The 26,342-nt window shown below is 57.3% G+C and overlaps 5 protein-coding genes across 5 annotated transcripts in view; 2 read left to right on the top strand and 3 right to left on the bottom strand.

Moving 5' to 3' along the window:
- Window positions 1–2,381: 2,381 nt before the first annotated feature.
- Window positions 2,382–2,597, top strand: ENH_00028460 (hypothetical protein, conserved; the record flags this gene model as incomplete). Its single annotated transcript, XM_013584702.1, has 1 exon — window positions 2,382–2,597. The coding sequence occupies one exon, from the start codon at window positions 2,382–2,384 to the stop codon at window positions 2,595–2,597; it is 216 nt and encodes a 71-aa protein (XP_013440156.1).
- A 960-nt stretch (window positions 2,598–3,557) lies between these two features.
- On the bottom strand, window positions 3,558–9,429 carry ENH_00028450 (hypothetical protein, conserved; the record flags this gene model as incomplete). Its single annotated transcript, XM_013584701.1, has 8 exons — window positions 3,558–3,635; window positions 3,774–4,340; window positions 4,589–5,236; window positions 5,387–6,201; window positions 6,476–8,194; window positions 8,442–8,618; window positions 8,868–9,068; window positions 9,348–9,429. 8 exons carry the CDS (start codon window positions 9,427–9,429, stop codon window positions 3,558–3,560), a joined length of 4,287 nt encoding a protein of 1,428 aa, XP_013440155.1.
- A 4,733-nt stretch (window positions 9,430–14,162) lies between these two features.
- On the top strand, window positions 14,163–16,235 carry ENH_00028440 (HesB-like domain containing protein, putative; the record flags this gene model as incomplete). The annotated part of the gene is made up of 3 exons (XM_013584700.1): window positions 14,163–14,795; window positions 15,242–15,375; window positions 15,878–16,235. 3 exons carry the CDS (start codon window positions 14,163–14,165, stop codon window positions 16,233–16,235), a joined length of 1,125 nt encoding a protein of 374 aa, XP_013440154.1.
- Window positions 16,236–17,234: 999 nt separating this feature from the next.
- ENH_00028430 (hypothetical protein, conserved) lies at window positions 17,235–21,850 on the bottom strand (the record flags this gene model as incomplete). Its single annotated transcript, XM_013584699.1, is given in 5 exon segments — window positions 17,235–19,193; window positions 19,444–19,631; window positions 19,957–20,458; window positions 20,464–20,466; window positions 20,687–21,850. Coding segments are annotated over 5 exon segments (3,816 nt in total).
- A 1,803-nt stretch (window positions 21,851–23,653) lies between these two features.
- The window catches only part of ENH_00028420 (hypothetical protein, conserved), a gene marked incomplete at both ends in the record, with an annotated part of 2,881 nt that continues 192 nt past the window's right edge, over window positions 23,654–26,342 (bottom strand). The window contains 6 exons of the mRNA XM_013584698.1: window positions 23,654–24,049; window positions 24,309–24,407; window positions 24,641–24,711; window positions 24,936–24,993; window positions 25,356–25,999; window positions 26,126–26,342. The exon at window positions 26,126–26,342 is cut by the window's right edge and continues 192 nt beyond it. Of these exons, the coding sequence (XP_013440152.1) occupies window positions 23,654–24,049; window positions 24,309–24,407; window positions 24,641–24,711; window positions 24,936–24,993; window positions 25,356–25,999; window positions 26,126–26,342 (1,485 nt within the window). The remainder of the gene's footprint in view (window positions 24,050–24,308; window positions 24,408–24,640; window positions 24,712–24,935; window positions 24,994–25,355; window positions 26,000–26,125) is intronic.

Below are 26,342 nucleotides of genomic sequence, written 5' to 3'. Positions count from 1 at the left end.
AGCAGCAGCAGCAGCAGCAGCAGCAGCAGCAGCAGCAGCAGGAGCAGGAGATTGTGCCCAATGCCTTCATGGTTTCGGACTTGGTCTGCTGCTGCTTCTTTTGCTGCTGCTCTTTCGAGGCTGCTGCTTCTAAAGAGTTAAATTAAATTAAATTAAATTAATTAAATTAAATTAAATTAATTAAATTAAATTAAATTAAATTAACTAAATTAAATTTATTTAATTAATTAAAGTAAATTCAATAAATTAATTATCTCCTTCCATCTTCTTTTGTTCTTTTGCCTCTTATTGGCCTCTTAATTGTTTTATCTTCCTTCCGTTTTATTTTTATTTTATTTTATTTTATTTTATTTTATTTTATTTTATTTTATTTTATTTTATTTTATCTTTTTAATTCTTTTTAATTTAACCTTTTTGTTTTCTAGTTTTATTTTTTTACTTTTTTATTTTTCTCTTTTTGTTTTGTCTTTTTAATCTTCTTTTATTTGTCTTCTTTTTATTCCTGTCTTTTTAGTTCTCTTTTTGTCTCCTTTTAATTCATCCTTTTTGCGTCTCCTTTGCTGCTGCTGCTGCTGCTGCTGTTGCTGCTGCTGCTGTTGCTGCTGCTGCTGCTGCTGCTGCTGCAGATATTGGCTCTCGTTAGAGACGGCCTCATTGCAGACGAGCAGCCAGACCCCACACATATAATCCTCAAAGAGCTAAAGAAGGTACCTTTGCTGCTGCTGCTGCTGCTGCTGCTGCTGCTGCTGCTGCTGCTGTTGCTTCTGTTGCTCTTGCTGCTTCTCCACCTGATTCTGCTGCTGCTGGTCTTGCTTCTGGTGCTGCTCTTGTTCCCGCTGCTCTTGCTTCTGCTGCTGCTCTTGCTGCTGCTGCTCTTGCTGCTGCCGCCGCTGCTGCTTCTCCTGCTGTTGCGCCTGTTTCTGCTGCTGCTGTTGCTCCTGTTGCTGCTGCTGCTGCTGCTGCTGCTGTGACGGTAGTACTCCCCCTTTTTCGTTTTCACTCTCGCGATTATTGCTTTTGGTGGGAGCCCCAGCAGCAGCAACAGCAGCAACTGCTGCTGCTGCTGCTGCTGCTGCTGCTGCTGCTGCTGCTGGGAGCTCTTCACTTCAGGTTAAGGGCGAGCCCGTCTGCTGCTGCTTCTACCGCTGCTGCTGCTGCTGCCTGCGCTGCTGCTGCGTGCTCGATTCTCCCCCGCCGCTGCTACCTGCCCCCATCTCCCCTGTGCTGCTGCTGCTGCTGCTGCTGCTGCTGCTGCTGCTGCTGCTGCTGCTGCTGCTGCTGCTGCTAGGGGGAGCTGCGCCCGCAGATCCTTGAGGGCGGCGTTGAGAAGGACCGCTTCGACGCCAGCTGGTGTATCGTCAGGGTCAATGAGTCTGCACCCAAAAAGGTAGCCCTTATTTGCTGCTGCTGCTGCTGCTGCTGCTGCTGCTGCTGCTGCTGCTTCTGCTGCTGCTGCTGCTGCTGCTGTTGCTGCTGTTGCTGCTGTTGCTGTGTGTGCTGCTGCTTTTACTGTGTGGGTGTGTCCTTCTGCTGCTGTGTGTACTGCTGCTGCTGACTGTGAAGCTGCCACTGCTGCTGTTAGTGCTGCTGCTGTTGCTGCTGCTGCGGTTTGCTGCTGCTGCTGCTGCTGCTGCCTCGCCGCCATTTTTCTTTTTGTCTCCGTTTTCTTGCAGTTGCTGCTGTGTCTTTGTGTTGTTTTTTATTTTCTTTTTTATTTTCTTTTTTTCTCCATTTATTTCTTTTTGTCTATTCATTTGTTGCCTGTTTGTTAATTTTCTTTTTTCTTCTTTTTTGTTTCTTTTTATTTCTTCTCCTTTTTTTTACTTTTTCTTTTTAACTTCATTTCTTTTTGTCTCATTTTATTTCGTTTTTACTTCTTTATTTAATTACATTTTACTTTATTTTTTTTATTTTTATTTTTATTTCATTTTTATTTTTATTTTTATTCTTATTTTATTTTTATTTTTACTTTTTGTTTTTCAGGTTCGGTCTCTTTTTCGCCACAGTCACTTTCCAAGAGAAAACAGATTCATTTCCCAGACACCTCAAGACATCCGAGTCAGCTGCTGCTGCTGCTGCTGCTGCTGCTGCTGCTGCTGTTGCTGCTGTTGCTGCTGCTGCTGTTGCTGCTGTTGCTATTACTGCTGCTGCTGGTACAGCTGCTAGTGCTGTTGTTACTGCTGCTGCCTTTGCTGTTGCTGCTGCTCCCGTTGCTGCTGCTGCTGCAGTTGCTGCTTTGCTGTTGCTGCTGCTGTTGCTGCTGCATTTCTGTTGCTGCTGCTGCTGCGGGTCCTCCCTCCTCGCGCAGTGGCCGTCACCTGTCGTTGCTGCTGCTGCTGCTGCGGCTTTTGCTGCTGCAGGAGTACTTCAACCACCCGTCGATGGCACGCGGCGCCGCTGGGACCAGCAGCAGCAGCAGCAGCAGCAGCAGCAGCAGCAGCAGCAGCAGCAGCTGGGCCCGCTTCAGCGACTTCCACTTGCTGCTCTACGTGGCCCGCCTCTTCGATGTGGCCACGAGCTTTTCTCTTTGCGATGCTGTTCTAAACGAGACTCCCGTGGACGAGGGCATGGAAGATGTCCTCAAGTCCCTCGCCTAGCTAGCTAGCTAGCTAGCTAGCTGGCTAGCTGGCTAGCTGGCTAGCTGGCTAGCCAGCTAGCTACCTGGCTAGCTAGCTAGCGGGGCCCTTCAGAGGGCCCCGAGCTAGCCATTGCTGCAGTGTGTTGTTGGCCATCAATTTGGGGCGCCTGTTCACTGGCTAGCTGACTAGCTGGCTATCTGGCTAGCTGGCTAGCTAGCTAGCTGGCTAGCTATCTGGCTAGCTAGTTGGCTAGCTATCTGGCTAGCTAGCTACTCAAAAGACTCCCTAGCTGGCTGGCTAGCTAGCTAGCTACTCAACAGACGCCCTAGCTAGCTAGCTAGCTAGCTAGCTAGGCATGCGGCTAGCCAGCTAGCCACTGACTTTTGGAGCTGTCCAGTTTATACCGTGCATAGTTAGCTGATGGAAAGGCCAGCTAGCTAGCTAGCTAGCTAGCTAGCTAGCTAGCTAGCTAGCTGAGCCCACTCTAGAGGCCCCACCCAATGTGCGCCGAGCTAGCCGACTAGTTAGCTAGCTGTTTAGGCAGCTAGCTACGTAGCTGGCTCTTCGCCGCTACCTGCTTGTCTATCTCTGCTGCTGCTGCTGCCGCTGTTGCTGCTGCCTGTTTGTCTATCTCTGCTGCTGCTGCTGCTGCTGCCACTGCTCCTCTCTTTGGGCTTCCGGATTCCAGTCAGTACACCAGAAAAAGCGAGCAGCAGCAGCTGCTGCTGCTGCAGAGGCAGCAATTACTGCCCTGGATGGTGCAGCGGCTGCTGCATTGGCAGCAGCAGCAGCTGCTGCTGTTGCTGCTGCTGCCGCTGCCACTGCATATCCAAATACACTAGAAAAAGCCCTCGTGTCACATATTAGGGCCCTTTGCTGCAGCGCCTGCTGCTGCAGCTGAGGCGACTGCTGCTGCTGCTGTTTCAGGGGCAGCAGCAGCAGCAGCAGCAGCAGCGCAGCAGCAGCACGACGCGAGCACTACAGTAGAAATCCCCTCATGGCAGCCGCCCCTTGCTGCTGCTTCTGTCGTTCGCGCTGCAGCTCCAGCAGCAGCGCCTGCAGCAGCAGCAGCAGCAGCAGCAAATGCAGCAGGCAAGTCGCTGAGTGGAAGCGAAGCAGCAGGAACAGCAAGAAGCAGCAGCAGCAACAGCGCACCCAGCAGCAGCAAGAGCAGCAGCCTCAGCAGCAACAAACCCTTATATGCCTGTCCTTAGGGGACAAAGCAGCAGCAGCTTTTGCTGCTGCTAAAGCTGCTGCGTCATCTCCTGCTGCCTGCAGCGCCAGGGCCTTCCGGTGCAGCGCAGTTTTCTGCGACAGCAGCGGGTCAAATCCCTGCTGCTGCTGCTGCTGCTGCTGCTGCTGCTGGTCTTGGTTTTGCTGCATTTGCTGCGGACTTGGCGCCGCCGCCTCTCCCTGTTCACTGCTGCTGCTGCTGCTGCTGCTGCTGCTGTTGCTGCTGCTGCTGCTGCTGCGCGCGCAGGCGAGAGCGACGTCGCAGTGCGCTGCTGCTTCACTGAACTGCTGCAGCCTCAGGCAGCAAGATGCTGCATTGAGAGACAAGCTGCAGCAAAGAGCTCGTGCTGCAGCAGCAGGAAGTTCTGTTTTGCTGCCAAGGGGGCCGTGGGCAGATAAGGCGGAAGCAGTGTTCAGCGGCAGCAGCAGCTGCTGCTGCTGCTGCAGCAGCCTCCAGTAAGCAGCAGACATGCGACATATGTCTAGCCCTTTCTTGTACATGGACAGCGCGGCGGAGATCCATCCGTGCTGCAGCAGCAGCAGCAGCAGCAGCAGCAGCAGCAGCAGCACGCAGGGATAAAGAGGAAATAGGCGCAAAGGCAGCTGCAGCAGCAGCAGCAACGGAAACGAACGGGCAGCAGCAAAGAGGCCACTTCATCATGCGCAACTCATCTGCTGCTGCTTCGGTGTCATTGCTGCTGCTGCTTGTGCTGCTGCTGCTGCTTGTGCTGCTGCTGCTGCTGCTGCTGTTGCTGCTGTTGCTGCTGCTAATGTACCTTAAACAGCAGATTCCCCTCAGCCTTCAGCGCAGCAGCAAAGTCTGCTTTCGCCTCGCCCGAAAGAGCCCAGTGGTCTGGACGCTGCAGCAGCAGCAGCAGCAGCAGCAGCAGCAGAATTGCTGGACAAACAAGTGCAGCAAGACGCAAGAACTGGCCGTCAGACGCGCAACGCTCGTGCTGCTGCTGCTGCTGCTGCTGCTGCTTTGGCTGCTGCTGCTGCTGCTTTGGCTGCTGCTGCCTTACCCTCCCCAGTACTCCTGCAAAGGAGACAGAAGCTCTGCAGCTTAGCTGCAGACGCCCCGGCCCAAACAAGGTCTCCATGCTGTCTTGCTGCTGCTGCTGTTGCTGCTGCTGCTGCTGCTGCTGCTGCTGCTGCACGCCTAGGAGCTGCTGCAGCACCCTCTCCAGTCTCTCTGGAGTGTAGCGCAGCAAATGAGGGACTGCAGCAGAAGGCTGTCTCCTTTCTATGCATCTCACAGCTGCTACAACTCTCCTTAGTTCTGCTGCAGTAGCAGACTCGAATTGCTGCTGCTGCTGCAGCTGCTGCGGGATCGCAGCATCAGCTCCAGCAGCAGCAGCAGCTCCTGCTGCAGTGCCTTGAGCGTCTCCATTCATCTCAGGCAGCTGCAGCAGCCACAGCCCTTCCTAATGAGCGCAGCAGCAGCACATTGACAACCTCGACTGCAGCATTTACAGCAGTAGCTGCAGCAGCAGCAGCAGCAGCAGCAGCAGCTGCAGCAGCAGCAACTGCAGCAGGAGCAACTGCACCAGCAGACACTCTATATCAGCCCTTACCCAAGCAATCGCTGGCAGCCCTTCAACCAAATTAGACTCCTGCTGAACCTCCGGCTGCTGCTGCTGCTGCTGCTGCTCTTGCTGCTGCTGCTGCTGCTGCATGCACGCTCGTTTTCCCTGCGGCTGCTGCAACAGCAGCAGCTCGGGAGGCAGCAGCACCTCCGCTGTTTGGCCCAGCGGCAGCTTCAGCAGCAAATGGCGCAGCCACAGCGGAACAGTCACTACAGATGACAGTGAAAACAGCAGCCAAACGTGCTGCTGCTGCTGCTGCTGCTGCTGCTGCTGCTGCTGCTGCTGGTCTTCCATGCGGCACACAGTCAAGTCGCCTGCAGCTGCTAAGCAGCTCGGGTCCGAAGAAGCAAACAGCAGCGGCAGCAACGGGAGTTGCTCTGGCTGCTGCTGCTGCTGCTGCATGTGCTGCTGCTGCTGATGCTGCTTGTGCTGCTGCTGCGGTGTTTCCAACAAGTCTGCCTGCCCTTCTTCAGCAGTAATAGATCCAGCAGCAGCAGCCGAGCTCGCTGCTGCTGCTGTTGCTGCTGCTGCTGCTGCTGCTGCATCAGATGGCAGCAACACGTCCACATCAATCCGCAAGCGGATGAGCACTGTGGTGTTTTCGTCTGCAAAAATGGGGTGGGGGGGAGCAGCAGCAACAGCAGCAGCAGCAGGGGCTGCTGCTGCTGTCACTGAGCGTGCTGCTGCAGCCTGCTGCTGCTCCATTTGCTGGAGCTGCAGTTGCTGCTGCTGCATTTGCTGCTGCTGCAGCGGGCTCAAGGAATACCGCATGACGCCCGCAGTCCCCTTCAGGTGTATTGGCGCTGCAAGCATAAAGATGACACCTACAGCAACACTGCAGCAGCAGCAGCAGCAGCAGCAGCAGCAGCAGCAGCACGGCGAAAGGCAGCGGCGGCTGCAGGCCAAGCTAGAGCAGCTGCAGCAGCCAGAAAACCTACAATAAGCCCAGCAGCAGTAGCAGCAGCACCTGCTTCGGCAGCCCCAACAGCCCGAAGACCAGCAGCATCAAACAGCAGCAGCAGCAGCAGCAGCAGCAGCAGCAGCAGCAGCAGCAGCAGCAGCAGACGAAGGCCTCACAAGGCACTTGTATTTCCTCTAAACGCCGCCAGCCCAGCAAACGAACGAACAAACAAACAGAGTCGCGGAAGGGAAAGCTGAAGCACTTGAAAGAGCAGCAGCAACTCTCGCTTGCTGCTGCTGCTGCTGCTGCTTCTGGAGGTGCTGATGCTGAAGGTGCTGTTGCTGCTGCTGCTGTTGCTGCTGGAGCTGCTGCCGCTGCCGCTGATGGCGCTGCTGAAGCTGCTTGTGGTTGCACCTCTCCCTCTACGGATGTTGCTGCCGCCGTCGTCGTTGCCGGTGTTGCTGCTGCTGCTGCTGCTGCTGCTGCTGCTTCTGCTGCTGCTGCTGCTGCTGCTGAGACGCAGCTGTCGCAAAGACACCTTAAGTCTGTGTGGCCCTCATGCGTTCCTTTCTCGTCTGTGTTGCAGCTGCCGCACGTGCTTCGGAGGCAGCGTTCTTGCTGCTGCTGTTGCTGCTGTTGCTGCTGCTGCTGCTGCTGCTGCTGCTGCTGCTGCTGCAGAGCCCTGCCTCGAAGGCTAACGACTGCAGCATCCCCCAGGCGCATGCGTTTCAGCCCCTGCAGCAGCCCGGCATAAGGAAGAGCAGCAGCTCTTAGCGGCAGCTCAAATGCATGCAAAGCCACAGGTGCAGCAGCAGCAGCAGCAGCAGCAGCAGCAGCAGCGGGGGAAGCAGCAGCTGGTGCTGCATCTGCTGCCGGCTGCTGGGAGCATCTGCGCAGGCGGTTGTGCTGCTGCAGCAGCAGCTGCTGCAGCTCGTTGGTGACTGTGCACTTCAAGCTGCTGCAAAGGGCGCTGAGCTGCTGCAGCTGGCAGCAGCGGGAGCAGCAAAGAGCAGCAAGCTGCAGCAGCAGCAAATCCCCCTCTCTAGGAAAGCGGCTGCTGCCACAGGAGAAAATTGGAGACAATAAAACGCTGCTGCTCTCGTCAATCCGCTGCAGCTGCCCCACAGCCAGCAGCTCAACCACAAAGCAAACGTTCTTGCTTTTTGCTGCTGCTGCTGCTGCTGCTGCTGCTGCTGCTGCTGCTGTTCCCTCCGGTGCTGCTGCTGCGGGCGACTTGCAGGTAGCTGCTTCTGCTGCTGCCGAATCCACAACGCCGTCTGCTGCTGCGGCTGGCCCAGCCGCTGCTTTGGGTGCTGGTGGCTCAGCTGCTGCTGCTGCTGCTGCTGGCGGCTCAGCTGCTGCTGCTGCTGCAGGCGGCGGCTCTGCTGCTGCTGCTGCTGCTGGCTTCAGCGCTGCTTTCCCTGCTGTTGCTGCTGCTGGCTTCTCTAAGTACGCTGTGGGCGTCCAGCAGCAGCTGCAGCAGTCGGCGGCAGCAGCAGCAGCACACTGTGGGTGACTGTGGTGCTGCTTCTTCTGCTGCTCCCGTTGCAGCTGTTGCTGCGGCTGCGGCTCCTGCTGCTGCTGCTGCTGCTGCCGCTGCTCCTGGTGCCTCCGCCGCTGCTTGCTGATGCGTCTTGCTGCTCGTCTTGTGGTTTGTAGCGAAGACTTGTGCAGCGCCGCGTACGCCCTGCTGCTGCTGCTGGTGCTGCTGCTGCTGCTGCAGGCTGCAGCGTGGCGGCCGCCAGCAGCAGCAGCAGCAGCAGCAGCAGCAGCAGCTAAACCCTGCGGGCAGTGCTCGTAGGCCCTAGGGGCTAAGTGCTCTTGCTGGCAGCAAACAAGAGAAACTTCTCGGCCGACCATACACCGCAGCGCAGCCTCCACGAACGCGGGCAGCACTGCAGCAGCAGCAGCAGCAGCGCAGCAGCAGCAGCAGCACAGCAGCAGCAGCAGCAGCACAGCAGCAGCAGCGAGGATACGGCCTATAAAAAAGTGCAGCAAGAGCAGGCGCATCGCCATAACAAAGTAATCTACTCAAACGTGCTGCAGGGCAGCTGTCCCACCAGCAGCAGCATCAGCAGCAGCAGCCATTATTGCTGCTGCTGCTGCTGCTGCTGCTGCTGCTGCTGCTGCTGTTAGACGCACCTGAAGAGCCCAGCGTCGCCAGCACAGGAGTGCATGCAGCTGCTTCGTCCGTGAGCTCCTGCAGCTCAGCATGGGTGAAGCCAGGGACCAACAGATTGCTGCTGCTGCTGCTGCTGCTGCTGCTGCTGCTGCTGCTGGGCGGCGCTGCAGCAGGGGCTTCCACTCTCCGCCAACGCACTGCAGCAGCAGCAGCAGCAGCAGCAGCGAGACGCGTTCGCACGGCCAGACTTCAACGAAGCAGCAGAAGCGGCAGTAGCAGCAGCAGCAGCAGCCGTGGCCTAAGAGCCCCAGCAGCTGTTGCTGCTGCAGGGATCCAAACGGCAGCAGCAGCAGCAGCAGCAGCAGCAGCAGGTCACCTAAAACCTCGTCTCCATTTCCTGGGAAGACATCTCCCTAAAAGTCGCACACAGGCCAGCACACCCGCACCACCCCTGCCGCTGCGGCTTCTGCTGCTGCTGCTTCTGCTGCTGCTGCTGCCGCTGCTGCTGCTGCTGCTGCTGCTGCTGCTGCTGCGGCTTGCCTGGCCTGTGCGCAGCAGCAACTTGGCTATGTTGCCTTTGTAGTGAAGAATCCGCAAGTCCCCCAGGCGAGGGTCTGGGGCCTCGTCGTCGCTCTTGAAGTCGTAGACTGCGCACCCAAACCCTAAACCCTAAACCCTAAACCCTAAACCCTAAACCCTAAACCCTAGATTCTGGACGGGGCAGCAGCAGCAGCTGCTGCTGCAGCGGCAAGAAGCTGCACATTGCAGCGGCGCGGGAAGCAGCACGGCGAAGATGCCGCACGCGATGCTCTTCGCCATCGCCAAACCCTAAACCCTAAACCCTAAACCCTAAACCCTAGACCGAACCCCCCAAATCCTAGCCTCTACACCACCCTAAACCCTAAACCCTAAACCCTAAACCCTACCCGGGGCATCGCTTTCCGCCTCTGTCGTTAGCCCAGCTTCCTCTTCGGACTCTGTCTCCGCAGCAGCTGCTGGTCTCTCCATAGCAGCAGCAGCAGCAGCAGCAGCAGCAGCAGCAGAGGCAGCAACACAAGAAGCGGAAGAAGCAGCAGCAGCAGCCGGGAAACACTAGTTGCTTTCGAGTTTTTTGAGTGGCTTCGGCTCAAAAGCAGAAGAATGCAGCATGTGTAAACCCTAAACCCTAACCCTAAACCCTAAACCCTAAACCCTAAACCCTAAACCACAGCTGGTGCGTGGTTGTAGGGGCTCCCGCGGCTCCCCTTTTTTGCCTTTTCTCCTCAAACCCTAATTTAGAGAATCTAATAAAAAAACAAATAAATAAAAGCTTTATATACACCCTAGTTGCTGCTTCCAGCTGCTGCTGCAGCACGGGGGCCCCCCTGATGCTCTGGGGGCCCCCCAGCAGCAGCAGGGGGCCCCCAGGGTTTCTTTGAGGGCCCCCAGCAGCAGCAGCAGCAGCAGCTTCAGCAGCAGCAGCAAAAAAACCTATAATAACTTCTTTCTGATGTATTTGTCGAGCTACGTGAAGCCAGCAGGAAACCGAAACCCTAAACCCTAAACCCTAAACCCTCGTCTGGGCCTGCAGCTAACATTTGCCAACCTGCTGCCGCCTTCTCGCTCCCGCATTGCCTTTCGAAGAACTTTCTCTTCTTTCCAAGAGGGTTTAGGGTTTAGGGTTTAGGGTTTAGGGTTTAGGATCTAGGGTTTAAAGTTTCCATTTCCATCCCCTCCTCTTCTACAAATATGGAGGTAAGCCAAAATGTCTCACCACTAGGGCCCCCGTGCAGTCCTTGGGGCCCCCGGGGGGCCCCCGGGGGGCCCCCGGGGGCCCCCGGGGGGCCCCCGGGGGCCCCCGGGGGGGCCCCGGGGGCCCCCTTTGGGGCCCCTTTTGGGTACCTAGGGGCCCTTGGGGCCCCCCAGGGGCCCTCCTGGGGGCCCCCTGGGGCCCCTTTAGGGTACTTGGGGGTCTCAAGAGGCATTTGGGGCCCTCGGGGGCCCCCAAGGCCCGCTGAGGGCGGGCCTTAGGGGCCCCCAGGGGCCCCTTGGGGGCCCCTGGGGGCCCCCCAAGTCTCCTGAGGGCTCCCGGGGCCTGAGGGGCCCCCGGGGCCCCTTAGTACCCTCTGGGGCCCCCTGGGGGGCCCCCTGGGGGGCCCCCTGGGGCCTCCTAATGTTTGTTTCATTTTAGCTTTTCAAATGTCTCTTAATTGTGTTAATTTTGGCTTTTTATATCCTTTTTAATATCCTTTTATTTCTTTATTGAATTAAAATGAATTAAAATGAATTAAAATAAATTAAAATAAATTAAAATGAATTAAAATAAATTAAAATGAATTAAAATGAATTTGGAAATCTTCTTCAGATGCTTAAAATGTGTTTAAGTTTTTTAATCTTTTTTCAACTTTCAAAAATACTTTCAACACCTTTTTAAATGCTTCTTAAATCTCATTTCAGTCAGTTTGAAACATATTAAAAACAAATTAAAAATGAAATAAAAATGAATTAAAGTCGAATTAAAAACAAATTAAAAATAAATTGAAGACGAATTAAAAATGAATTAAAAACAAATTAAAAATGAACTAAAAATGAATTTAGAATGAATTAAAAATGAATTAAAAAAGAATCAAAACGAAATAAAATGATTAAAAATTATTTAAATATGTTGAAAAATGTTGGGTTGTTTTTTGGTCTTTTTTCAACTTTAAAAAATGCTTTCAACTCCGTTTTAAATGCCATTTAAAGCAAATTAAAAGCAACTGAAAAGAAAACGAAAAGAGAATGAAAAAAGAATTAAAAAGAACCCAAAAGAGTCAAAAAAGAATCCAAAAAGAATCAAAAAAGAATCAAAATGATTAAAATTCTTTTTTTTCTTCAGGGTTTCCAGGCTTTGCCGCGGCCGCGCGTGCTGCGGCGAATGCCTCTTTTGTGTCTTTCACTTTTCCTCTGCGGCGGAATGACAGAAGCAGCAATTTCTTTTTCTGGATTTTATTCTTTTTTTGCTTTTGAAGAGTCCAAAAAGAAAACTCAAAAACAAATCCAAGACCAACAAGTCCTCCAGGCAGCAATGCACAGGAGGCAGCAAAGAAACGGCACGCGCAACGATCCTGCTGCTGCTGCTGCCGCTGCTGCTGCGCTGCTGCTGCTGCTGCTGCTGCTGCTGCTGCTGCTGCGCTGCTGCTGCTGCTGCTGCAGCGGCGAAGGCGGCAGCTGCGGCTCTTTTGCGGTTCTTTTGCTGATGTTGCTGCTGCTGCAGCAGCTGTTGCTGCTGCTGCTGCTGCTGCTGTTGCTGCGGCAGCGGCGGCTCTTTTGCGCCTCTTTTGTTGCTCCTTTACTGCTGCTGCTGCTGCTGCTGCTGCTGCTGCTGCTGCTGTCTCTCTTTTTATATTGCATTTTGCTCTTTCTGCTTTATTTTCTTTGCTGCCTTCTCGCCTCATCTCTCCTGAGTTTTCTTTTTTCATTTTTTGATTTTTTAATTTTTTTTGTTTTTGTCTTTTTCTGTTTTTTCATTTTTCATTTTTGACTTTTTGATTTTCTGCTGCTCTTCAAATTTATTTTTGGCTTTTTGGGGGATCTTTTTTGCTTCTGTGCTGCAGCTGCTCTAAACTTGAACAGCTGACGCCGCCAGCAGCAGCAGCAGCAGCAGCAGCAGCAGCAGCAGCAGCAGCAGCAACAGCAGCAGCAACAGCAGCAGAAGCTGCGCGGAACGGCAAAGAAGAGAAGCGGGAGTTGGCGCTGAGAAGCAGCCGCAGATACTCTGCAGCAGCAGCAGCAACAGGAACGGCAGCAGCAGCAGCAGCAGAAGCAGCAGCAGCAGCAGGAGCAGCAGCAGGTGGCTTGTGCAGAGGGCATGCCGTTTTCGAGGGTTTTCTATTGGGGTTTAGGGTTTAGGGTTTACTGCTGCTGCGTGCCTTGAAGTGCAAACCCTAAACCCTAAACCCTTGACCGTAAACCCCAAACCCTAAACCCTCGACGCTTTTTTCAATTTTGCTGCTGCATCAAACCCTTAATCAGCGTTTTGTTGCACTTCACTCATAAAGGGTTTCCTGCTGCGAGGGTTTAGGGTTTGGAGGAGGCGCGCAGCTCACTGCTCTAAACCCTAAACCCTAAACCCTAAACCCTAAACCCTAAACCTCATTTGAAGTGTTGGCTGCAGTTGCCTGCAGCTGAGCCACAGGTTGCTGCAGCTAGCTAGCTGCAGCCAGCTACAGGCTGCTGCAGCTAGCCACAGCTAGCCACAGCTAGCCACAGCTAGCTAGCTGCATGCTGCTGCAGCTAGCCACAGCTAGCCACAGCTAGCCACAGCTAGCCACAGCTAGCCACAGCTAGCTAGCTGCAGGCTGCTGCAGCTAGCCACAGCTAGCCACAGGTAGCCACGTGTTGCTGCAGCTAGATAGCTGCAGCTAGGTAGCTGCAGCTAGCTAGCTGCGGCTAACGAACTGCAGCCAGCTAGCCACAGGTAGCCACAGCTAGCCACAGGTAGCCACAGCTTGCTGCAGCTAGCCACACCTAGACAAAGCCTGCTGCAGCTAACCACAGCTAGCCATGGCCTCCTGCTGCAGCTAGCCGCAGCTAGCTACAAGCTGCTGCAGCTAGCCACAAGGGGCCACGTTATGGCCCGCTTAAGCAGCCTGTGGCTAGCTGTAGCTAGCTAGCTGCATCCGAATGCGGCAGCTGCAATTAGCAGCTAGCTGTAGCTAGCTGTACTTAGCTAGCTGCAGCAGTCGGTGGGCAGCTGCAGCTAACCGCTAGCCGCAGCAAACCCGTGGCTAGCTGCAGCTAGCTGCAGCTAGCTGCAGCTAGCTGCAGCTAGCTGCAGCGAACTGTGTTCAGCACTTTTCATGTTTGTTTATTCATTTATTTTATTTATTTATTTCACTTTTTGTCTAAAGTTCATTTATTTGAATTTCAACTTTAAGACTTTATTGCTTCAGACGGCCTGCCAAGACACCCCAGCGCCCCAAGTTGAAGTGAACAGCGCAAATTAGGGTTTAGGGTTTAGGGTTTAGGGTTTAGGGTTTAGGGTTTAGGGTTTACGGTTAAGAGACAAACAGGATTCCAAGCATTGGAGATCACGGCCTAGTCTAAAACATAGGCAAGGGAGCTCTTGGGGGCCCCTGTAGGCAGAGTGGGTTCCCCTGGGGGCCCCCTGGGGGCCCTCTTGGGGGCCCCCTGGGGGCCCCCAAGGGGGCCCCGGGGGGCCCCCAGGGGCCCCCCAGGGGTCCTGGAGGCCCTGGACTTAACAGTGATCAAGTAAAAACGAAATTAAATAACTAAAAAGGAACTTTTATATCTTTAAATGGCCTGAAGAACCCCTGGGGGCCCCTTGGGGCCCCCTGGGGGCCCCCCAGGGGCCCCCTGGGGGCCCCCTGGGGCCCCCCGGGGGCCCCCTGGGGGCCCCCCATGGGGTCTGTTTGATATCTTTTTGGTTTTTGCTGATATTAATGAATGTAAAGCAGCAAAAACTTAATTTAATTAATTTATAATTTTATTTGTTTGTGTCTTTTCCAAAAAGCTGCAGCTGAGACCCCAAGGGATAAATCATGAGGGGGCCCCCCCACCTGAAGGGGGGCCCCCCCCTTCCCCTCCGCGTGCCCCTGCTGCTGCTGCTGCTGCTGCTGCTGCTGCTGCTGCTGGGGTCTTTCCGCAGCTGTGCTGCGTTGCGCCTCCGCTGCTCTGCTGCAGCAGCACACAGGGGCCCCCCTGGGGGGCCCCTCCTTAGGGGGGCCCCCCAGGGGGGCCCCCATGTGGCACTATTTATTATGAGCCCACAGTACCCTAGAAGCTCCCTTTTGAACAGCAGCAGCAGCAGCAACAGCAGCAGCAGCAGCAACAGCAGCAGCAGCAAGGCCACCGGCAGCTCCAATACAGGAAGCACCGAGGACAGTAGTGGGGACAGCAGCAGCAGCAGCAACAACGGCAGCGGCAGCAACGGCAACAGCGGCAGCAACAGCAGCAGCAGCAGCAGCAAAAGCAACAGCAGCAACAATAATAGCAGCAGCAGCAGCAGCAGCAGCAGCAGCAGCAGCAGCACTGATGCCAATGGCGCCAAGCCGAAGCCTCGCCGTCCCCTAGTCATCACAGAAAGTGCTGAGCAGAAGCTGAAGGCAGGCGCAGCAGCAGCAGCAGCAGCAGAAGCAGCAGCAGCAGCAGCAGCCGTAGCAGCAGCAGCAGCAGCAGCAGCAGCAGCAGCGGCAGCCTTGGCAATGCAGGTAATAAGCACAGCCTCGTTGTTTGTTGTGCTGCAGGAGATGATAGCAGCAGAAGCAGCAGCAGCAGCAAAGGAAGGCAGCAGCAGCAGCAGCAGCAGCAGCAACAAGCCGCTGCTGCTGCGCCTCGCCGTAAAGTCGGGCGGCTGCAGCGGCCTCAGCTATGCCTTAGAGAAGATCGAGCAGGTGCGATGCTGCTGCTGCTGTTGCTGCTGCAGCTGCTGCTACTGCAGCTGCTGCTGCAGCAGCAGCAGCTGCTGCTGCTGCTGCAGCTGCTGCTGCTGTTGCTGTTGCTGCTGCTGCTCTTCAATTTGTCCCCCTTTTGCTTTGTTTATTTGATTGTCTTCTTTTTGCTGCTCCTCCCTCCTTCATTTAACTTTTCTTAAATTTGCTTCTGCTGCTGCTGCTTGCCTGGCTGCTGCTGCTCGCCCTTCTGCTGCTGCTGCTGCTGCTGCTGCTGCTGCTGCTCCCGCTGCTGCATCCTTCATTGCTGCTGTTGCTCACCCTGCCTCCGCCTGTGCTGCTGCTGCTGCTGCTGCTGCTGCCTGCTGCCCCTCGCATCGCCGCTGCTGCCGGCGCTTCTGCTGCCGCTGCTGCTGCTGCTGCTGCTGCTGCTGCTGCTGCTGCTGCAGAGCGACCTGCGCGCAGAAGACCACGTGGAGAGCTTCGACTTCGGAGTGTCTTTTGCAATTGATCCAATTTCTTTCTTTTATGTCTTCGGCACTGAACTCGTTTACTCCCGAGACCTCATGGGCGGCGGCTTCAAGTGAGCAGCAGCAGCAGCAGCAGCAGCAGCAGCAGCAGCAGCAGCGGCAGCAGCAGCAGCAGCAGCGGCGGCGCAGCAGCGGCGGGAGGGGTGGCAGCAGCAGCAGCAGCAGAGGCGGTAGCAAAGGCAGTGACAGTCGCAGCGGCAGGAGCTTTTGCTGCTGCTTTTGTTCTTGCCACTGCTGCTGTACTCGCTGCTGCTGCTGCTGCTGCTGCTGCTGCTGGATCGGTTGCAACTGCTGCTGCTGTTGATGCCAAGCTGCTGCGCCTGGTGCCGTTGCAGCCACTGCTGCTGCTGCAGCTGTTGAGCTTGCACCAATGCAGTTGGCGTTGCTGCTGCGGTTCTTGCTGCTGCTGTCTTTCCGGTTGCTGCTGCTGCTGCTGCTGCTGCTGCTGCTGTTGCTGTTGCTGCTGCTGCTGCTACCGCATCCTCTAAAGACAGCCTTACACAGCGCTTCAGCAACAGTTGCTGCTGCTGCTGCTGCTGCGATCTAATGCCGCAGCGGGAGCAGCACCTCCGCCGCTCACGAACAGCAACAGCAGCAGCAGCAGCAGCAGCAGCAGCAGCAGCAGCAGCAGCAGACGTGTGGGTGTGCTGCAGACTGGCGAACCCCAACGCCTCCCGCACTTGCGGCTGCGGTTTATCTTTTGGAGTCCCTCGGGACTTCAAGCCAGCTTCGCCAATTAAGCAGCAGCCCACTAAGTGCAGCGGCAGCAGCAGCAGCAGCAGCAGCAGCAGCAGCAGCAGCAGCAGCAGCAGCGGCAGCAGCGGCAGCAGCAGCAGCGGCAGCAAGAATGGCGGCTGATGCAGTGCTTGGGGCCGCATGTATTGCTGTGGCTGCACACACACACAAGGCTTAGCAAGTATCAGCAGCAGCAGCAGTGCTGCTGCTGCTGCTGCTGCTGCTGCTGCTGCTGCAGCTGAGCTACTAGGTTTGCTGCTTCTCTGAGAAGGCCAGGGGCCCTTCTGTCTGTTTCTATTTTCTGGATTTTTAATTATTTGTTTTTTTCCGAGGTGTACGTACACCTCAGCAAGCTCCAAACCCTAAACCCTAAACCCTAAACCCTCGCCACTGTTTGCCCTCCTGCAGCAGCTTCACGCAACCTCGACTAGTGCAGCAGCAGCAGCAGCAACAGCAGCAGCAGCAACAGCAGCAGCAGCAACAGCAGCAACAGCAGCAGCAACAACAGCAGCAGCACAGTCAGACTGACAAGAAGCACCCCCCTGGGGGTGCAGCAGCAGTGCCGAAGCAACGCTGCTCCTAAAGTTTTGTTTTATCAATTCAAATTGTTGCTGCTGCTGCTGCAGCAGCAGCAGCAGCTTTCCCTGAAGCTGCTGCTGCAGCAGCTGCTGCTGCGGCCACTGCAAAGATTGCCGCCGTTAGTGTATTTGCTGCTGCAGCAACTGCTGCGGCAGTCACCCTAGCCGCTGTTGCCGATCATTGCTTTTGCTGCTGCAGCTGCTTCTGCTGCAGCTGCTGCAGTTGCTGCTGCTGCTGCTGCTGCTGCGACTGTTTTGGCCGTTGCAGCAGTTGCTGCTGTTGTGGCCGCCCAGACTTACGAGTAGAGCGGCAGCAGCTGCACCATGTCTGTGCACACAGCAGCAGCAGCAGCAGCAGCTGCTGCTGCTGCTGCTGCTGCAGAGCTGCTTTTCCCTAGGACTGCCAAAGGGTGATATAAACTCAAATAAAATAAGAAAGTGAGACACGAGACGACGGAGAGCTCTGCTGCTGCTGCTGCTGCTGCTGCTGCTGCTGCTGCTGCTTTGTCTGGGGAGCCTTTAAAAAGAGACAATGCGCAGAAGCCACGTGTGCTGCTGCTGCTGCAGCAGCAGCAGCAGCAGCAGCACGCTCTCTGCTGCTACCTGCTGGTGCCCTTTCTAGGCACTAAAACGCTCGAAGCGCAGGGGCGAGAAAGACACGGCGGCTGCAGCCGCTGCTGCTGCCGCTGCTGCTGCATCGCTGCTGCTGCTGCTGGTGCTGCAGCAGCAGGAACTTTGCAGTCGCTCTTTGTGCTGCTCGCAAAGCTGCTGCTGCCCGTCACGGGGGGGGAGACCCAGCAGCTTTTCTGCGTTCCCGTTGCTGCTGCTGCTGCTGTTGCTGCTGCTGTCGCTGCTGCTGTTGCTGCAGCCGTTGCTGCAGCCGTTGCTGCAGCCGTTGCTGCTGCTGCCGCCGCTGCTGCTGCAGGGCTCGCAGCGCCCGGCACCACTGCGCCCACGAGCCGGCTGCTGTTGCTGCTGCAACTGCTGCTGCTGCTGCTGCTGAAGCCACCGAAAAACACGCACTCTGCTGCTGCTGCTGCTGCTGCTGCTGCTGCTACTCCGCTAGACCTGCAGCGGGTGCCTTGTCTGCTGCAAGTGGGCCGCCGGGCACTGGCTATGGGGGCCCCCACCCGGGGCCCCTGGGGGCCCCTTGGGGGCCCCCCTGGGGGCCCCCTTGGGGGCCCCTCTGGGGGCCCCCCTGGGGGGCCCCCCCCTGGGGGCCCCCCTGGGGCCCTCCCTAAGAAGCCCCGCATAGTTGTGGGGCGCTGCAGCCGCAGCACCTCGCGGCAGTTTTGCATCCGTGCTGCTGCTGCTGCTGCTGCTGCTGCTGCTACGGCTACTGCGACCGTGGAGTTCCTGCTGCTGTCGTCGCTGCTGCTCCTCCGGCTTTTGCTGCTGCTGCTGCTCTTGCTGCAGCAACTCGCCATGTCCACTAGGCACGCCGCGCAGCTGCTGCTTACTGCTGCCTTGATCTGCTGTTGCTGCTGCTGCTGCAGCAGCTTTTGATGCTTCCGTGCTGCGGCGTTTGAGGTCCCTCTGCTGCTTCGGGTGCTGCTGTTGCTGTGGCTTCGGTCAAGTGCTGCTGCAGCTGGCGCTGCTGCTGCTGCTGCTGCTGCTGCTGCTGCTGGTTTTCCCCCTGCTGAGTCAGCAGCAACGGCCTTCTGCACAGCGGCTTCTCTTACTACCTCTCCGTCAGATTGTTGTTGCTGCTGGATATGCTGTTGTTGCTGCTGCTGCTGCTGCTCTTGCTGCTGCTGCTGCTGCTGGTAGTTGATGCTTTCCCAAGGAAGCGGCGATGTTTCTGCGAAGCAGCAGGGGCATCTCCAAATCTTTTCTGCGTCTGGAGTTGCTGCTGCTTCTGCTGCTGCTTCTGCTGCTGCTGCCTCCGCTGCTGATGGTGGGGTTGCTGCTGCAGCTGCTGCAGCAGCTGCCTCGTTTGCTGCTGGAAGTGGAGCCTGTGGAGAGTCTGTGTGCTGGTCCTCTGCGTTTATCGCTTGCTGCTGCTCCAGCTGCTGCTGCTGCTGCACTTGCTGCTGTGTCTGCCGGTGCTGCTGCAGGTGCTGCACGTGGAGGAAGTGCTGCTGCTGCTGCTGCTGCTGCTGCGGGTGCTGCAGCAGCAGCTGGCAGGCAGGGGCGTTGCTGGGAAAAGCCACGAGCTGCTGAAAAGCAGCAGCAACATACGGGAAGTGCATGGGGCTTTTGGGGCTGCAGCAGCGGAAGAAGCAATGAAACTGAACAGCAGCAAAAGAAAACAAATAATAAAAGACAACTTCTGCTGCTCGGCTCGAGAAGCAGCAGCAAAAGAAGCGAGACACTTCGGGCCGCAGCAGCACCCACTGCCACAGCCACGCAGCTATGTTTATCAGCGTAATTGCGAAAGAATAGCTCCCGCTGCTGCTGCTGCTGCTCTCGCTGCTGCTGCTGCTGCTGCTGCTGCTGCTGCTGCTGCCCTGCTGCACCATCTGCTGCGCCTCTAAGGGAAAAGTGTGGCAGAAAAACAGCAGCGCCCGCAGCGCCAGCAAACCGCAGCCTCGAAAGTCCGTAGAGGGGTCGTTGCCCTGCAAGCAGCAGCAGCAGCAGCAGCAGCAGCAGCAGCAGCAGCAGAGGGGTGCAGCACAGCAGCAGCAGCGTGGGGGCGGAGGCCTACGCAGCGCCGCGGATGCTGCAGCGAGCACTGCAACAGCAGCAACAATACTAGACAGAGCAGCAGCAGCAAGGAGAACAACAGCTGTAATGGCAAGCAGAACAGCAGCAACAGCAGCACGAAAAACAGCAGCAGCAGCAGCAGCAGCAGCAGCAGCAGCGTACCTGGAAGCCCAGCAGCTTCCACTCTTTGGAGACTGTGCTGCGGAGGGGCCTTTGGGGCATAGAGAGCTGCCAGAGAAGAGCGAAAAGGGGCGCATGCTGCTGCTGCTGCACTTGCTGCTGCTGCAGCTGCTGCAGCAGCTGCCGGCTGAAGGTCAGGCCTCGCAAAGCGCTGAGCGGGCGGGAGAGATCTGCAACAAAACCAGCAGCAGCAGCAGCATTTCAAGTAAAAGCGCGGCAGCAGCAGCAGCATTTCAAGTAGAAGAGCAGCAGCAGCAGCAGCAGCAGCAGCAGCAGCAGCAGCAGCAGCAGCCCGTGGCACGCCTGCGACCCGCTGGTGCTGCAGAGGCGAGCTGGCAGCAGCGACCGCAGCGCAGCAGCAACGCCAGCAGCAGCAGCAACAGCCGCAGCAGCACCAACACCAGCAACAGCGCCAGCAGCAGCAGCAGCGCCAGCAGCAGCAGCAGCGCCAGCAGCAGCAGCAGCGCCAGCAGCAGCAGCAACAAGGCGACTGACTGCATGCAAAGGCTTGTTTGTCTTTAATTCTTTTGCTGCTGCAGATGGAGTCCACTGCCTTTTGAAAAGAAGTGCAGCTTTGAAGGCGGGCCACGTCTGCTGCGTCCTGTTCACAAACGCCCTCTGCTGCTTGCTGCTGCTGCTGCTGCTGCTGCTGCTGCTGCTGCTGCTGCTGCTGCTGCTGGTCGTTGCTGCTGGTGCACTTGAGGGCGCAGCAGATGACTTCTTGGTTGTTCTCCCACGGAGTGCTGCAGCAGCTGCTGCTGCTGCTAACGCTCCCGCCGTGCGCGTCTGCAGCCTTGGCCGCAGCAGCAGCAGCAGCAGCAGCAGCAGCAGCAAGGGCCGCAGCAGGCGCGTCCTGCAGCAGCAGCAGCGCGCGCTTTGCATGCGCTGGGATTTGCTGCGAGCGCAGCAGCAGCGGCGGCAGCAGCTCGGGGGCCAAGCCTTTGCTGAGTTGGCCCTCCAGCTCTCCGCGCCGCTGCGTCAGCCGCAGCAGCCACTTCTTCACGCCTGCAGCAGCAGCAGCAGCAGCAGCAGCAGCAGCAGCAGCAGCAGCAGCAGCACACCGGTACGAGCACAGGGGGTTAAGACGCGCTGAGAAAGGAAGGACCAAGCAAGTGCTGCAGGGAGGGGAATCAGCACAATGCTGCTGCGTGTTCTGCTGCTGCTGCTGCAGTCGCTGCTGCTGCTGCTGCTGCTGCTGCTGCTGCTGCTGCTGCTGCTGCGTACCTTTGAGCTTGGGCCGCCGCACGTAGAGGCCACTGTCAGGCACTAGCTGCCACTTGGAGACCCCATTTGTGGGGCTGAGTTTGAGGCGTGCTGCAGCAGCAACTGCTGCTGCTGCTGCTTCGGAGTGCCGCGACAGCAGCGCTTTGCTGCTTCTTCCCGGCCTAGCAGCAGCAGCAGCAGCAGCAGCAGCAGCAGCAGCAGAACAGCTGCCGCCAAGGTCCAGCAGGTGCAGCGAGGCTTGGGGGACTCTCCCCGACCACCGCCAGGTCTTTTTAGACCGCTGCAGTGTTGCTGCTGCAGTTGCTGCTGCAGTTGCTGCTGCTGTTGCTGCTGCTGTTGCTGCAGCAGTTGCTGCGGCAGTTGCGGCTGCTGTTGCTGCTTTTGTTGCTGCAGCATTTGCTGCAGCAGCTCGTGCAGCAGGTGCAGGAGGCCGGCAATCAGCAGAAAGAGAAACAGCAGCAGCAAGCTCCCGCTTCTGCTGCTGCTGCTGCTGCTGCCGCTGCTGCTGAGCTGTTGCTTCCTCTGTAGGTGCTGCTGAGGCACCTACTGCTCTGTCTGCTGCTGCCGTTGCTGCTGCTTCTTGTGCTGCTGCTGCTGCTGCTGCTGCTGCTGTGTCTGCTGCTGCTGCTGTGTCTGCTGCTGCTGCAGGGCTGCGACTTCGAGAAGCCCTTTTTCTGCAGAGGCGGCCTAGAGGCCCATGGGGCTGCTGCTGCTGCTGCTGCTGCTGCTGCTGCTCCTGCTGCTGCTCTTGCTGCTGCTCCTGCTTAAGAAGAGAAGGAATGCGGCTGCTGCGCTTGTTCCACTGCGGAGATAATGGAACGGCGTGTTTGCTGCTGCCGTTCGTGCTGCTGCTGCTGCTGCTGCTGGCTGCTGCAGCAGCGAGGCCGCGGCTTTCTGCTGCTGCAGCAGAAAGACACGTGGGAAAAGCAGCCCCCTTCTGCCGCTGCCCGCCCCGCAGCAGCTGAGGGCAGCCAACGTCAAAAGGATCTGCTGCTGCTGCTGCTGCTGCTGGATCTGTTGCTGCTGCTGTTGCTGCTGAGTCTGCTGCGAGTTCTGCTGCTGCTGCTGCTGCGTCTTCTGCTGCTGCTGCTGCTTCTGCTGGAAGCTCCATTGGCTCGCCTTCCCGAAGACGGGTTTCTGCAGCATCGGCAGCCAGCCCGTGCATTGTTGCTGCTGCTGCTGCTGCTGCTGCTGCTGCTGCAGCTGTCCTGGTTGGACCTCGGTGGTGTTGCTGCTGTTGTTGTTCCAATTTTTAGCAAGAAGGCAGTGGCGGTTGGGGGGCTGTCTTGCTGCTGCTGCTGCTGCTGCTGCTTCTGCTGCTGCTGCCTATTTGGCAGCAGCTGCGCAGCAAGGGATGGTGCAGCAGACACAGCAACAGCATACCTCTGGGGATGAGATCAGCGAGGCGAATTTGTTCCTGCTGCTGCTGCTGCTGCTGCTGGCTTCCCCGTCGCTGGTGCGCCTGCAGCCGTACAGCCGAGGGCCCCTGCACATCTGCTGCTGCTGCTGCTGCTGCTGTTGCTGCTGCTGCTAGTGCTGCAGTTTTCTTCCTCCCGAGGCGGGAGCCACTATACACTTTGACTGACCTGAAGCCTTGGGCTGAGGCAGCGGGCCGCTCGCTGCTGCTGCTGCTGCCGCTGTTGCGACGTCGGCTGCGGCGGTGCTGCTGCTGCTGCTGCTGTTGCTGCTGCTGCTCGTTGCATCTGTCTTCACAGCTGGCTCTCCAGCTTCCAGCAGGCCTAACAAAAACAAACAAAACGGTGGGGTTGTGGTTGCTGCAGCAGTGCTGCAGTTTCGGCAGTGCGCAGCGGCTGCTGCTGCTGCGGTGGCGGCTCGCTGCAGCCTTCGATGATTGCTGCTGCCGCTGCTGCTGTTGTCGCTGCTGCTGCTCCTCCCCAGACAAATGAAATTGTAGCCAAAACCTTCTTTATTCTTTCAAATAACACAGAAGAACATCAATTCTTAAGAGTGTTTCAGGGTGGCTTGCTGCTGCTGCAGCGGCAGCAGTACCGCCAGCTACGGGCGCAGCAGCAGCAGGCTGCACCGCCTGCTGTTGTCAGCAGCAGCAGCAGCAGCTGCTGCTGCTGCAGCTACCCACTAAAGCTATTTGTCATTTGCAGCTCTTCCACAATTTCTTGCAAAATGCCAAAAGAGAACTATTTGTAACTTTGCTGCTGCTGCCGCTCCTGCCCGCAGCGCGCTCACGAGCTGCTGCTGCTGCGCGGGAACGGGTGAGCTGCTGCTGCTCTTTGCCGAGCAGCAGCAACAGCAGCAGCAGCAGCGCGAGCAGCTCTGCTGCTTAATTGGCTACGTGTGTGCCCCTGCAGCAGGAGCGCCGGGCCCTCTTCCACTTGCTGCTGCTGCTGCTGCTGCTTGCTGCTGCCTCTCAGCAAGTCCCCACAAGAGCTAGCTAGCTCCGCGGCTAGCCGCAGCTGCTCGCAGTTAGCTGCAGCTAAAGCAGCAGCTAGCTGCGGCTATAGCAGCAGCCACAGCAGCAGCTAGCTGCAGCTAAACACCACCAGCAGCCGCAGCTAGCCACAGCTAGCTGCTGCTAACAGCCGCAGCTAGCTCACTACGAGCAGCACCTTCCCACAGCTAGCTCAGCTAGCTGCAGCAACTCGAGGCCGCTAGCTCAGCAGCCAGCGCTGCGTAGCAGCAGCAGCAGCAGCAGCTAGCTTTAGCTAGCTGCAGCTAGCTGGAGCTAGCTGCTGCCAGGGGCAGCTAGCTGCTGCTACGCGCGGCTAGCTGCAGCTAGCTGCTGGCCAGCTGCTGCATTTGCTGGCTGCTGCTAACCTCCCCACAGCCTCTTTATTGGGGTTTAGGGTTTGGCAGGCCCTGGGTGTTGTCCTGACGATTGCTAAACCCTAAACCCTAAACCCTAAATCCCAAACCCTAAACCCCAACCCCTGTCCTCTAAACCCTAAACCCTAGCCCTAAAACCAAATTTGCTGCAGCGCTGCTGCTGCTATTAGCTGTCGAGCTCGTCCTCTAGTGGCTCCTCTGTGCGGCGCCTCTTGCCGTTGCTGTTGCTGCCAGCAGCAGCAGCAGCAGCAGCAGCAGCAGCAGCAGCAGTGGAGAACAGAGGCAAAGGCGACACAGCGTCGCGGCAGGAAGACCTGCTGCTGCTGCTGCTGTTGTGCTCAATTTCAAAAGGAGACTTATCCTTGCAGTAACCATTCTGCTGCTGCTGTTGCTGATCTTGCTGCTGCTGCTGTTGTTGCTGCTGCTGTTGCTGCTGTTGTTGCTGCTGCTGTTGCTGCTGTTGCGCCTGCGAAGTCCGCTGCTGCTCTTGGTGCTCTTGCTGCAGCGCCTGCTCTAGTTGCTGTTGCTGCTGCTGCTGGGACATCAGCAGCTCACGCAGCGCCTGCATGCAAACCAACATAGAAGTTTGCTGCAGCTGCAGCTGCTGCTGCCAACATAGAAGTTTGCTGCAGCTGCAGCTGCTGCTGCTGATGCTGCAGTTGCTGCTGCTGCTGATGCTGCGACTGTAAAGAGCAAGAAAAAGCGCCAGTGACATTGCAAGACGAAAACGGGCAGCAGTATCACTGCAGCAGCAGCAGCAGCAGCAGCTGCAGCAGCAGCAGCAGCTGCAGCAGCAGCAGCTGATTCAACAGCCGCTTTACCTGTGTCTGCTGCGCAGAGAAATCACGCAATCTTTGCAGCAGTGCTGCTTGCTGCTGCTCGCGCCCCCTTGCAGCAGCAACTGCTGCCTGCAATCCCTCCTGCAGCAGCAGCAGCAATTAAGAGCAGCAGCAGCAGCAGCAGCAGCAGCAGCCACGCAAGCGAATGATCACCAGCGATGCAAACAAACAAACAGCAGCAACTAGAAGCCGAGCTGCAGCGGCAGCAATCAAAACTGCAGCAGCAGCAGCTGGAACAGCAGCGGAGCAGCAGCAGCAGCAGCAGCAGCAACTGCAGCAGCAGCAACTGCAGCAGCAGCAATAAAAGGACTGACTGCCTCTGCCTCCAAAGTTGCAATTCGCTGCGTCGCATCTCTTAGTGTCTGCTGCAAACCTCCTATCTCGCCTGCGCAGCAGCAGCAGCAGCAGCAGCAGCAGCAGCAGCAGCAACTGAAGCAGCTGCAGGACGGTCGGGTGTGCTGCTGCTTCGCTGTTACAGCCAGCTGCAGCAGCGCCACTCGGAGCAGCAGCAACGGCAGCAGCAGGACCAGCTGCAGTAGCAACAGCAGCAGCAGCAACAGCAGCAACGGCAGCAGCAGCAGCAAAAGCAACGACAGCAGCAGCTCCTACCGCGCGCTGCAGTTTGAGCAGCAGCAAACTGCTCCCTAATCTCCGCCAGCTGCTCCATCTGCAGCAGAAGCAGCAGCAAAAGCAGCACAGCAGCACAGCCGTGTGCAGCAGCAGCAGCAGCAGGACTCTAAGCTGTTCATTCTTCAGCATTAGCTGTTACAGCAGCAGCAAGCGAAGCGGCTGCAGCAGCAGCAAACGAAGCAGCAACTGCAGCAGCAGCAACTGGAGCAGCAGCAGCAAACGAAGCAGCAACTACAGTAGCAGCAGCAAACGAAGCAGCAACTACAGTACCAGCAGCAACTGGAGCAGCAGCAGCAGACGAAGCAGCAACTACAGTAGCAGCAGCAAACGAAGCAGCAACTGGAGCAGCAGCAGCAAACGAAGCAGCAACTGCAGCAGCAGCAGCAGCAGCAGCAGCACCTGTGCCCTGAGTTCTTCATTCTCCAGCAGCAGCTGCTGCACCATGTCTTCAAGGCGCCTCTTTTCCATCACTGCGCGCTGCAGCTCAACAGCAAGTCTGCTGCCTGCTGCTGCTGCTGCTGCTGCGCCGCTGCTGCGGCCGCTCGACCCTCGCGGGGTCAAGGGCTGCAGCAGCACATCCTGCTGCTGCTGCTGCTGCTGCTGCAGCAGCAAAGGAGCAGCACTGGCTACTGCGTTTCCAGAGCCGGAATAGTACGCATCCGAAAGTGGAGTTGAGCGGGGGAACGGTGCTGCTGCTGCTGCTGCTGCCGCAGCAGCAGCACCGTTTGCTGCAGGCGCTGCTGCTGCTGCTGCAGCTGCTGCAGCTGCTGCAAAGCCTTGGTCTGACGCTGCTGCAGTAGCTGGCGGAACTGCAGCAGCAGCAGCAATTCCCTGTGATCGTCGATCCTGCGAAGTGTTGCGCCTCCCTCCGAAGTCCAGCTGCTGCTGCTGCTGCTGCTGCTGCTGCTGCTGCGGCTGCTGCTGCTGCTGCTGCTGTGAGGCTGAGCCGCAGCAGCAGCGGGCCCCGGGAGTAGTGCATGCAGCGCAGATGCGGAGAACCAGCCGCCACCGAAATGCTGCTATAGGGGGGCCCTCCTCTCTCACTGTGCAGCACAGCAGCAGCAGCAGCAGCAGCAGCAGCAGCAGCAGCAGCAGCAAGCATGAGTTCTTAGGCTGGCAGCAGGAGATGCAGCAGCCGCAGGGAGGTGGGAGCAGCAGCAGCACAACACGTTGTGCACCCAGCAGCAGCAGCAGCGCAGCAGCAGCAGCAGCAGCAGCAGCAGCGCAGCAGCAGCAGCGCAGCAGCAGCAGCAGCAGCAAGCAGCTGACGCGGTCTAGCCAGGGATAAGACGCTGCAGAGTGGCCAGAGAACAGTTTCTCCTTTGGCAGCAGCAGCAGCATCAACCCAAGAGCCGTTGGTGCTGCAGTCCACCACGAAGACAGCAG

This window comes from Eimeria necatrix, genomic scaffold (genome assembly GCF_000499385.1).
Source record: "Eimeria necatrix Houghton genomic scaffold, Enh_scaff20, whole genome shotgun sequence".
Taxonomy (NCBI): Eukaryota; Apicomplexa; class Conoidasida; order Eucoccidiorida; family Eimeriidae; genus Eimeria; species Eimeria necatrix.
The sequence above is the reverse complement of the archived record's forward strand: the minus strand, read 5'-3'. Positions and strand labels throughout refer to the sequence as shown.